A 10,984-nucleotide genomic window follows, 5' to 3' on the forward strand; every position below is an offset into this window, starting at 1 on the left:
TACGTTGGCCTGGCTACATAACGATGAGTTGGTTTCATGGACAGCTTTCCGTGTGCAAGGTGTTGTGGCTCATCTAATCAATTACTTTTTTTTGTCAATTCATATCTCATTATCCAGAAATTCAACCCTGAACCCTTTTCTCAACAAAAGTCACCTCCCCAAAGTGCTTCTTCACCTCGGGCACCTCCAACAAACCCTTGAGGTACCCCTCCACAGAAGGCGCCTGCTTTCTCATCTCCCCGTCAAACAAGAACTTGCTCGCGAGAGTCATGGGTCCCAAAACAGCCAAATCAGCCAAAGTCAACTGGTCACCAACAAGGAACTTTCGCCCATCCTTGACCGCCTCCTCAAGCCTCTTGACGGCTCTCTCAAGGTTGCCAGCGCACTGGTTATACCTTGCCTCGTCATAAGGGATCATTTTGGCCAAGACCATCAAGAGAGGGGGGATGGTAGCGCCGGAGAGCTCAGACTCGCCAAAGAGAGCCCATTGTTCGATCAAGGCGGAGGTCTTGGGGTCAGCACCGAGGAGCTGGGAAGAGGCGGGGCCGGAGGAGGCGATGTAGCGCGCGATGGCGAGACCTTCGGTTAGGTGGAAGGTGTCGTCTGCGGAGGAGAAGGCGGGGACTTTGCCGAGGGGGAATTTGGAGAGGAAGGAGGGGTCTTTGTTTGTGACGCCCATTTGGAAAGAAGGGAACTCCAACTCGACATTGTTGAGGTCGGCGGCGACTTGGGCCTGGGAGGGGGTTTAGTATCATAAGGGGAGGGGACAACATGGGGGAAAGGGGGACGTACAATGTGGACGCGGTAGTTGCCGGGGTAGGAGTAGATCTTGCCGATGGGTGCCATGGCTACGGTTGTGTGTGAGATATCAAAGAGTACGAAGAGAGAGCAGAGATGATGTTGCGAGATGTTGAATGAATTGCGTGACTTGGTTCCAAGGACTATAAACATGAGACTGAAAAGGAAATGAGATGGGCCATATATATATATGACACTGAGCCCGGACGCCACTTGGCAACGGCTGTATACAGCGGTAGCTCAATCGAAGTCAAATGAACCCGCGGCTCAAGTGCTCAACCCCTCCATCAAGCTACCACGACTGTCGTAATCTGTGACACCAAGCCATCCTATCTTTCTCCAATCTCCACTCTTGTTAGTGTACAGCTTGCAAAAAGGACGGATGGGACGACGGCTAACAGCACATCAGAGCCATTTGTCCCACAAGCTGTTTCACCGTTGTCCCCCTTCGCTCTCCGCGCTGTTCGAGAAGATTCGTCATGGTTGCGGTCCAAGTGGGATATTCTGACAAATCCATGGCTTGGAGGAGCTAAGTGGAGCTTATAAATGACCCAAAAACTGTCTGTGCTTGTGCAAGGGGGGAAAATAAACAATGATCTGTACACTTGAATGCGATGGCTTGTTTACCTTTTTCACTTTACTGCCTCTTCGCCGAGCTCTATCGGAACAAAGTAGTGACAGTAAAAAAAAAAAAAAAACTTGTAAAATGAAACAAAGATTCAAGGTGAAAAAGAAATCCAGAAGAAGCTGTGGACGAGCTGGGAATCGAACCCAGGACCTTTCGCATACAGGTGGGTATGCTAAGCGAACGCTCTACCAACTGAGCCACACGCCCTGATTGGATGGCTTTGCACCTTGGACATTCACCCTAACACAATTCAAAGTACCAAGACTCCCTTGGTTGTTTAACCTCCTGAAGCATGAAATTATGAATAATGAGGCTAAAGTACACAAACATGGCACCTATCGATAGAGTCGCCAGAAGGCGCTTGTACCGTTCTACACCTTCAGGAATATCCCAACTGAAAGCACACAAGTGGCTGAAGGCTAGGGGCGCTCAGTGGCCCGTAGCTATGCTCTTCGCTCTTTAACCATCTTTTCGAAGAAATATCTCAATCCAACTGCGGTAGAATCGCATGGCCACAGAAATCCAGCGGTTTCAAGAAGCTTCCGGCCGACGAGCTCCAGCGAATCTGCACTCAAGATCTAAATACGAGTTAAAACCAATCGAAATTCAAAGTGTCCCTACCTACCTGTGACTATAAAAAAGCCCATTTACGGACTGCCGGTTGCGCTCGTATTGACATTTCTAGATAGACTGAGAATTATCAGTTTGCCACACGATAACACGGAGCAGGAAGACGAACTTGGATGTGTGAGCGGTGAATGGAAGAGTTCTCGGTCTGTCCTGTGCGCAAGCTGTTCTGCCTATGCGTTTAATGATGGATTATGCTACGAAACGGGGTTATTTGGTGACTGAAAAGATTGCCTGGCAGCAGGTCTGCAGCTGGTTGAGCTCGTGGAGCTCTTGCTCATACTGCTCCCAATATGTTGTAACCTGCGCCTTTGCCATCGGTTAGCACCATTCAAGTACCCTAGATATCCACCCGAACCAAGCAATCTTGCATACCTATTCGAATGTCACCAGTATCCAATCGAACTAACAGACTTTTGTCCTGGGCAAAAAGGTGAGAGTCTAAAAATATCCCGAGGCCGTGAACAGTTGGCGCCCATTTTCGGAGTGCTCGGAACCTATCGGATCTTCAAGAGCAAGATGGTGGAGAGTGAAACTTAAAAACGAGATGCGTGATGGCCGTCTCCGAGGTCAGGTCCGGTACTACTTAAAACCTGGCCGATTCCAAGGCCACATCACTTGCCTCCGATGAGACAATCATCAACCATTGGAGCAGTTGCTTAGGTATATGGTCAAAAACACAAGAAATCTATAAACTGGCCTCATTTCAGAGTCAAAAGACCTCACCAGAAATGTCCAAAGACAACAGTCTCCTTTCGAAGACCTCGGAGAATCACCACTGCTAGAACCTATTACTCTAGAATCATGTCTCCCACGAAGCTAGATCTGGTATATGTCGTGATGACAATTCTGCCATCAGTCTCAGCTTCCGAGCTTATCCTTACTTCTCCATGTCACACCATAATTGCACCAGCGACACTCCCAGCAACTGGAATTCCTACCATCGAACTGGCAATAATCATGCCAACACCACCGAGTGCCTCCTCACACATTCAGACTTCAAACTTGACAATCCAAATGAACTGGCTCGGGGGTGTAGGGTGGACAACTATGGACGACACGCTGGACACTTTCACGATGGGGGTAACAGTCACCACCCCAACATCAACAGTTTCGGCAATTGGGCCATTGCCAACGCCCATAGTAATTGCTACGGCTTCGGCTTTATGAGACTTCCATGGTCAGAGGGCGGTGCTTTGGTCTTTGATACCTTACCAAGGTGGGTACCTAGCTAGCTGAGGTCAATTACAACGCACCTGGTATCTTGTCTCCCTTAATCACCTGACACTCTATGTAGGGCTAGTCTATACCGGAAAATGACTTCGCAGAAACAATTAGCACACAAATCAGAGAACTGGGGGTTGGGGGAGGTGTCAGAGGCATAGGTTGTCATGTGTTACAGGGTATAAACTAAGCCGCTACTCCATCGTGTCAATATCCATCCCATTTACGTGTACCAAGTAGGCTCAGGGTGCTCCCCGAGCAAGACATATCTTCCCAGCTCTCGGTTCTTGTAAGCCACCGGATCGTGCAGAGTGTGGGTTCTGATATCTCTCCAGAATCTGTCCAGCCCAACCTTGCTGGCAGTTGCCCTGGAGCCAGTCACTTCAAACACTCCCGCTGTCACCCGAAGACCAACATCGGTGGTGACAACCTTGACGGAGGCAACCAACTCGGCCCATTCACCACGCTCCTCGATGGGGAAGGCGGCTCGGTTGTTCTGGTAGGTGCCATAGATGCGGTCAGCTTCGGCCCCAGCCTGGTTGGCGAGGGCCTCGGCAGCACGGAGGTGGGCGAAGAAGTTGCCGTAGGTGGAGAGGATGTAGAATTCATCGGTGGCCTTCTCCTTGTTCTGCTTTGGCAGGTTAGGCGTTGTTTTCCATCTATTGTGGGAAAGGATGGTACTCACGTCGCCGCCGTATGGCCACGCTCTTGTGCTGGTTGTGGTGTACTTCTTGGCAAAGTCCAAGGCGCCGAGGGCGATGCCAAGGTAGAAATTGCTGAACACGAGTTGAATACTGCATTGTGTTAGTATCAGAACAAGACAAATGGTTGTAAAGGTAAACCTACGTAGGAAGCAAGAGAGCGGGAAAAGGAATACCCAGCACAGCCGGGTCAGGCTTCTTGGTCGCCACATCCCAACCAAGAGCATCGGTCCATGGGGCGGAGATGCCTTCAATCTTGGCGCTACCAGACTCCGTCAACCTCAAGCCAACATTGTCCCAGTTGTAGTGGAACTGAATGCCAGCTTGGGCAGTAGGAACGATGGCAAAAATGTGCTCTTCAGGTCTGTCATGAATGGCACCCTCGAGGACAATCAGATCAGAGACAGCGGCGCCAGTGGTGAAGTTCTTGAAGCCGTTGTAGGTGATGTTGGAGTCATCGTATGTGATCTTGAGGTCATTGTCTCTTGGGTTGACAGCGCCGCCGACGTAGTAGTTGTTTTCGATGATGAGCTTCTGGAACCGTTCGGCCTGCTCATCATTGCCGACCACGTGGGCTGTTCGTGACCACAAGAGGTGGTATCCAAGCAACATGCCAATGGAGCTACATCATGTGTTAGGCTTCAAACGCTTGCCATGGGGAAGTGAAGAGGAAACATACCCGTCGCCTTTGGCAACTTCTCTGATGACCTCATAGCCGACACTCCATGGTTGCTCACCACCACCGTACTTTTTTGGGCCGAGAACCTTCAAAAGCCCAGAGTGCTTGAGAAGAGCAACCTCGGCTTTGGGGGACTTGTTGGCTTTCTCGCGAGCAGCAGCATCAACAGACAAAACAGCCGCAACTTCACGAGCACGCTCAAGCCAGCCTTGAGCATCAGTGGGATAGGTCGCCCATTTCGACTCGTACTCGGCGTAGACTGCTGGGTCAGTGGCGGAAGGAGCCTGGCTGATGACAGGAACCACTGGAGTGGCCATTCTGGTGTGCTTTTTTTGTGAGGGACACGGTGTAGGGGTATCAAAAGGTTGAAAATAATGGTGGGAATGGCAGAAAGGGCCTGTTGACGGTAGACTAAAGAGTTACATGTTGAGAATGTGAGTAGTATGCCCTGTTCTTATACTAAGGCTCATAACCTTCCACATCAACGCCATCATGCCCTTCGGGTATCCCTCTGCTGCTGCCATGGCGACCGTATCGATCGTGCTTCCCATCTCGTCACGAAAACTCCCGATTGGTATTGCGAATAAAGCCTCCAAAATTCCGTGAGTCGCTTTTCTGGTAAGGATACGCTTGTAAGAAGCAGGTGAGACTCTTCCCGCCCCGAAATCAAACAAAACGGCTCTACCCGGCGCTATTGGGATTGAAGGCTTGCGTGTTTCAGAGCACACCACAAGCCATGGGCAGCAAATGGCGACTAAGAAGAGCAACCAAGACCCTTAATCCCAGCAGGCTGCGTAGTATCATGCTCATTGAGATCTTGGTGTCTTAGATGGATTAGATTGATTCGATGGGTTAACGATCTGACATGTTTGGCGTGCTTCAACCTCCTGCTGCCGCCGATCTAGGATTCCAGCCAGTCGTGAACGCCCTTCAAGATGACGCCACAGGTCCCAAGAATGATAACAGAGCTACCCGCAGCTGAGGGATGCAGGAAGGAGCCGCTTTGGAAGCTACCACTGCGATGGAGCTTTGAGTTTTCTCTCGACTTACACCTGCTGTCCAATTATCTTCGCCGGCTCCACCTCCGTCCTGGCCATGAACCCCCCGTGCGCAGCACCCCCCTCTGCTCAAGCACAAGCAGCAAACGAGCACACTCCGAATTTCCGAACGTCCGCGACGCTTTCAAACAGTTCTTTTTCTTCATTACAGTGATGGTCATTGGAAGACTGAAGCTAAGATCCAGTCTCCCAGCTCCGCCTTGCTAGTCGATTGCGTGCTGGGGGTCCGCATTCCCCACGCCAAGACCAGGCCGATCAAGCGAGATCCTCTCCAACTCTATGCTGTTGGCGCATGGCATCATTGCCTTGCGCGATGACGGGATGCGCTCACATCTCAGTCAAGAGAACTGCCCACCTTTTGCGGGGGCCCCAAGTGTATAAGAGCGAGCAGGATGTTTAGAGGATTGCCCAAACCAGTTGCTGAATTGCGTGATCGACCCGGTCTTGTTTCTTGAACGCGAGATAGTCGAGACGTCAAGAGATCTTATCTTGCAGCTTGCTTGAGCCAACGCTACTCATCTTGGACGTCTTTGTTTTCAACCCCCCTGAGTTAGCCCCTTTCCGTCTCTCTGCCAACACACACACAACAACAACAACAACAACCACCACCACCACAAAGCAACAATGGCTCAACCACACGAACTCAACACCGACCCCGACCGTCTTCTCTTCGCCTACTGGGTCCCCAACGTCTCGGGCGGCCTCGTCGTCTCCAAAATCCCCCAAAACACCTCTTCCTCCCTCAAATCCAACCTGACCTACGCCCGCACCGCCGAACAGCACGGCTTCGAGTACGCCCTCACCCAAATTCGCTTCACGGCCCTCTATGGCGCCTCGGAACAGCACGAGTCCGTCTCCTTCTCCCAGGCCCTCCTCCACGGCACCGAAAAGCTCAAAGTCATCGCCGCCATCCTCCCCGGCCCATGGACACCAGCCGTCGTTGCCAAGCAGCTCGCCAGCATCGACAATTACACCGACGGCAGAATCGCCGTCAACATTGTCTCGGGCTGGTTTAAGGGCGAGTTCCACGCCATTGGGGAGTGGTGGCTGGATCACGCCGAGAGATACAGACGCTCGAATGAGTTCATGAGGTGTCTGCGTGGTATCTGGACCGCGCCCGAGGATGAGGGTTTCACCTTTTCGGGAGACTTTTACCGGTTCAAGAATTACAAGCTGGCGCCTAAGCCGGTGCAGAAGCCGCACCCGCCTATCTTTCAGGGGGGGAATAGTGAGGATGCGAGGGTCAATGGGGCTGAGGTGGCAGATTGGTATTTTATGAACGGGAATGATCTCGAGGGGTTCAGGGCGCAGATTCAGGATGTCAAGGCGAGGGCTGCCAAGGTTGGCAGGGAGGAGCACGTCAAGTTTGCGGTGAATGGGTTTGTGATTGTGAGGGATACCGAGGAGGAGGCGATTAGAGTGCTGCAGGAGATTCAGGGCAAGGCCGACCAGGGGGCGATTGAGGCGTTTGCGCAGGAAGTGAAGAATGCTGGCCAGAGCACCAAGGAGAAGCAGGGCATGTGGGCGACGAGCACGTTTAATGATCTGGTGCAGTATAATGATGGGTTCAAGACCAAGTTGGTCGGTACCAAGGAACAGGTGGCCGAGAGAATTGTGTTGCTCAAGGCTTTGGGTGTCAACTTGCTCTTGACTGCCTTCCTTCATTACGATCAAGAGGTTGAGCAGTTTGGCAAGGAGGTGCTTCCGCTGGTACGGAAGCTCGAGGCCGAGGGACGTGGCAAGGACGTCGCGTATGAGATTGAGCGGACTGGTGCCGTTTATCAGAAGCACTAAGCCTTGACCTGTACGATTAAATTATGATAATGAAGCAAATAAAACAATACCCATGCTCATCTAGAGATCACCCTCCTGCCCGACAATAACGTTCACCAATTGGCTGTTGTTTGATGTGACATGCTCGCCGGCGGTGGCTCGTACTTGAGCCTTCCACTCTGGTGTAGGGAGGTACATTGGTGAGCACCAGAGCTGATATCGTGTGTCCTGCACCGGATGCCAGTCCCACAAAGCGTCGTCATGTCCAGTCTTTATTCGAATGTCGTAAGAGTAGGCACCGTAGACGAGGTCCCATGTGACTGTGAGCCTGACCCAGCCCTCGCGATTTGGCGATGACGCCGCTGCTGCAAGGTTGACTGGCGTGGACAAGACACGACGCGGCACCGGTTGAGGGATCTCGAGCTCTTTTGTTGACCTGTCTGTCAAGGCAAATTCGGGAGAGAGCAGCGTGCGCGAGAAGGCTTGGGCAATCTCAAATTCGCCAAGAGCGCCAGGGTGAAGCCCATCGTAGGATCCTTCTCTGCAAAGGTAGTTCTCGCAAAGATGAACCAAAACAACGGGTGACGACGGTTGATTCCAGCTTGGGATTGCTTGAGCGAGCAGTTCGTTATACGTCTCGACTCTCACGGGTAGATCACCCAGTCCCGGAACAATAGTACGCTGCGGTACGTTTGCGATGGCAAATTTGAGGGCCTGGTTGTGAGTGCGCGCTTCTGTTATCAAGGCCTCCATGCTCTTGAGGGTTCCCCCTGGATCGCTTATGCCCCACCCAATGTCGTTGAAGCCCAACTCTACAAGGCACAGGTCCGGCTTGTGTGTGGCAACCTGTTCGCCAATTCCGTCCTTGACGACGCATGCTGCTTTTCCCCACCAAGAATAATGATAGCAATCCTGGAGGAAATCTCGGTCCACATCTGGAGCGTATCCCCCATCGCGAGTTCGATCATCCTCTGGAGGAGGTGGGATGGTGCCCTTGTGCGGCCCCACAAACACAACGGGAGTGTTGTTTTGTCGAAACCATTCCCATATTCGATACCGCCAAGTCCAGTCGCCTTCACGGCCGTGGGAAATCGAGTCTCCCACGATCATGATCCTTGTGGCCGGTCGTGTCGGTACTCCGCCCATCCTGCTGTGTAGGTAAGGCTTGTCTTGTGGTTGCGTTCATGATGAGCAAGGCGCGCGTTGTGAGGGGTCAATGGCACCGGACCCAAAAATAGCCGAGGCTGGACCAGGGAGGGTTAGGGGTCTGCCAGGGTGTTACCCCTGAGCCCCTGAATTGAGATGGCCATGACACACACATAAGTCAATTGCATTTTTCCAATTTGTTAAAGAGAGTCTCAAGTTTGTTATTTATCTAAAAAATCAAAATAAAATAAAAGAGCGTATGAAGTTAGATATCGGTGAAGACTGTCCACTTATCACCAACCTTCATTCCCATAAATACCGCCTCATTTCCATCACCGCATAAAAAACCATTATCAAAAGTCACTTCCATCATCACCTGGCCCATTCACCATGACCGTCGTAAAGAAAGGTTCCCCGCTCTGATTATTCCCACTATATCCAAGGGCGCCCCTCATGCAGCGAGACCAACGCAAACATGGTAGCCGCGGTAGAGGTTGTCGCACTCAAAGTCAATCGTGACCTTTTTGTTCAACGCGTAAAACTCGTCCAAGGTAATCCCTGCTCCCTGCGCAATATCGTGGCATGTGTCTCCAGCGACCACCTTGTGGAATTCAGCGCAGTTCTCCACGGTGCCTGGCTGTGGCTTGATCCCCGTAGAGGGAGAAGACGAAGGAGTCGAGAGAGATGTTGTGGTAACGGTGATGAATCCGGTAGGTGTGGGTGTGGGAGTCTGGACAGCTGGTTGGGTTGACCCGGGACGGACAAGCTCTGGGTACAGCGGGCTGCATTGTGAAATGACCTCGGACACGTCCACCCTCTTCAAAGTGCCCCGAGTAGGTATTCTGTAGACTCTGACACCAGTGTCGAGGACGAGAACGCCGTCCCATCCGATATTCAGGTTGCCTGACCAAACCTGCGCCGTGCAACTAGGGAACTCATTAGCAACTGGTGTGAGACAGTGCAGGCATTGTGTCACTTACTCAACAGCCTCCTCGGGTGAATTAATCCGTCCGCCAAGGGACCAGGTCAATGTCTTATCTTTGCTCTGAGTCGTCGACTGGCTAGAGGAAGAGCTCGTAGACCATGACACGGATGTCTCGACACTCACGACGTCGGGAATGCCAGCTTTAATGGACATGCCGAAAGTCAAACTGGTAGACGATGAAGTTGTCCAAGTCGTGGAGGTAGAACGCATGATCGTGTCACCGAAGCTCCAGTTGTGGGCCACTCCATCCCATTTCACCTTTTTGGTGCTTAATGTCTCCAGCTCGAGATTCGCAAAGGGATTGTACGAGTCAATGCGGACATCCTCGAGCACCGGATCTTTGGCCAGCTTCCTGATAAAAACAGGGGACAGCTGGTCCATCTCCTTGCCTGCTCTTCCAACAAAGCCGATGAGCATTCCCGATCCAACCTCCATGACAAAGTTTCCTTGACCAGTTGTTTCTTGCCCGTGATCAAACTCGCCTCCAATGGTGGTTTTGAACAGAATGCGGCCGGTGCGTTTTCCATCACCGTTACCCCACAAAGTCATCTCGGTGATTGCTTCGCCTGGCTGAAAGTGGTAGTCTTTGGATTCACCCTCCAATGCTCCAGCGCTTCGGGTCGCGCCATCAGAGAAGGTAACCTGGATGCCCCGGAGAGTTCGCTTGTTCTTCGTGGTGGCTACCCTGAAGACGCGAATCTTTTGGACGGTTTGGCCGGTTTCCGCCAGCAACTCAAATTCGCTGCCTCCTTTTCCGCCGACACGGAAGGTCGGCGCCCAGACGTCTCTCTCCCATGTTGCGGCAAGGGATGTAGTGGCCAAGAACCCAGCAATAAGGGAGGAGCAGAATTGTGTCCAACGCATCTTTGCAGTTAGATTATAGCAAATGGACTGTAAGGGCGTTTGTCAAAAGTGCAACAGTGGTGAGGAAGGGTCGTGGGTAGATTGGTTGAAATGAATGTGAAGTGTATATCAGTGTAGGTAAGTAACGAAGGAATGGCTGAAGAGAGTGACTAGGTAGCAAGGCTTCCCAACGAATGAACGAGGCTCTCGGTGTTATATTCCTGCCTGAGACTGCGCGATGGGGTGAGGATTTAAACTCTGAGTTGAGTTGAGGTGGGAAACGACATGACTTTATACTCAGAATGCCTTGCCACTGACGACCAGATCTGATAGATACGTCTCGGTCAACGGGTCTGTTTGTCTCTCTTGTGGCGTGCGTCGACGACGTAGGTCAACACCATGTTCACGTCGTTAATCTGCGCTCAAGCCATCAGAGAACGCATGATAATTGACCAAATTTCAGGGGTATCGCCGTAGTGGCGGGTAGATCAGGGGTCAAGACTTGTAGGCGCTCTTCAACCC

At 51.8% G+C, this 10,984-nt stretch overlaps 5 protein-coding genes and 1 non-coding gene across 6 annotated transcripts; 2 read left to right on the forward strand and 4 right to left on the reverse strand.

Annotated features, from left to right (window-relative positions):
* Positions 1-11: 11 nt before the first annotated feature.
* Positions 12-1,548, reverse strand: QC763_502060 (uncharacterized protein). Its single transcript, XM_062912800.1, has 3 exons — positions 1,426-1,548; positions 793-1,360; positions 12-733 (listed from the first exon to the last, which is right to left on the reverse strand). Exons 2-3 carry the CDS (start codon positions 949-951, stop codon positions 122-124), a joined length of 771 nt encoding a protein of 256 aa, XP_062763837.1. The 5' UTR covers positions 952-1,360; positions 1,426-1,548; the 3' UTR covers positions 12-121.
* QC763_0080010 lies at positions 1,549-1,633 on the forward strand. The gene has a single exon. It is a non-coding gene; the product is annotated as a tRNA-Ala (tRNA).
* A 1,645-nt stretch (positions 1,634-3,278) lies between these two features.
* Positions 3,279-4,974, reverse strand: QC763_502050 (uncharacterized protein; the record flags this gene model as incomplete). Its single annotated transcript, XM_062912799.1, has 4 exons — positions 3,279-3,905; positions 3,963-4,071; positions 4,124-4,600; positions 4,658-4,974. 4 exons carry the CDS (start codon positions 4,972-4,974, stop codon positions 3,501-3,503), a joined length of 1,308 nt encoding a protein of 435 aa, XP_062763838.1. The 3' UTR covers positions 3,279-3,500.
* Positions 4,975-6,339: 1,365 nt separating this feature from the next.
* QC763_502040 (uncharacterized protein) lies at positions 6,340-7,509 on the forward strand (the record flags this gene model as incomplete). Its single annotated transcript, XM_062912798.1, has 1 exon — positions 6,340-7,509. One exon carries the CDS (start codon positions 6,340-6,342, stop codon positions 7,507-7,509), a length of 1,170 nt encoding a protein of 389 aa, XP_062763839.1.
* Positions 7,510-7,569: 60 nt separating this feature from the next.
* Positions 7,570-8,634, reverse strand: QC763_502030 (uncharacterized protein; the record flags this gene model as incomplete). Its single annotated transcript, XM_062912797.1, has 1 exon — positions 7,570-8,634. One exon carries the CDS (start codon positions 8,632-8,634, stop codon positions 7,570-7,572), a length of 1,065 nt encoding a protein of 354 aa, XP_062763840.1.
* Positions 8,635-8,830: 196 nt separating this feature from the next.
* QC763_502020 (uncharacterized protein) lies at positions 8,831-10,718 on the reverse strand. The gene is made up of 2 exons (XM_062912796.1): positions 9,615-10,718; positions 8,831-9,560 (listed from the first exon to the last, which is right to left on the reverse strand). The coding sequence occupies exons 1-2, from the start codon at positions 10,481-10,483 to the stop codon at positions 9,086-9,088; spliced, it is 1,344 nt and encodes a 447-aa protein (XP_062763841.1). The 5' UTR covers positions 10,484-10,718; the 3' UTR covers positions 8,831-9,085.
* Positions 10,719-10,984: the final 266 nt, after the last annotated feature.

The sequence above is a fragment of the Podospora pseudopauciseta genome (genome assembly GCF_035222475.1).
Source record: "Podospora pseudopauciseta strain CBS 411.78 chromosome 5 map unlocalized CBS411.78m_5.2, whole genome shotgun sequence".
Lineage (NCBI taxonomy): Eukaryota > Fungi > Ascomycota > Sordariomycetes > Sordariales > Podosporaceae > Podospora > Podospora pseudopauciseta.

Coding starts and splice junctions, on each gene's coding strand:
- QC763_502060 (XM_062912800.1), bottom strand. CDS start 951: ATGTTTATAGTCCTTGGAACCAAGTCACGCAATTCATTCAACATCTCG. Junction 734..792: donor GCAACTACCGCGTCCACATT/GTACGTCCCCCT, acceptor ACCCCCTCCCAG/GCCCAAGTCGCCGCCGACCT.
- QC763_502020 (XM_062912796.1), bottom strand. CDS start 10,483: ATGCGTTGGACACAATTCTGCTCCTCCCTTATTGCTGGGTTCTTGGCC. Junction 9,561..9,614: donor TCACCCGAGGAGGCTGTTGA/GTAAGTGACACA, acceptor TGAGTTCCCTAG/TTGCACGGCGCAGGTTTGGT.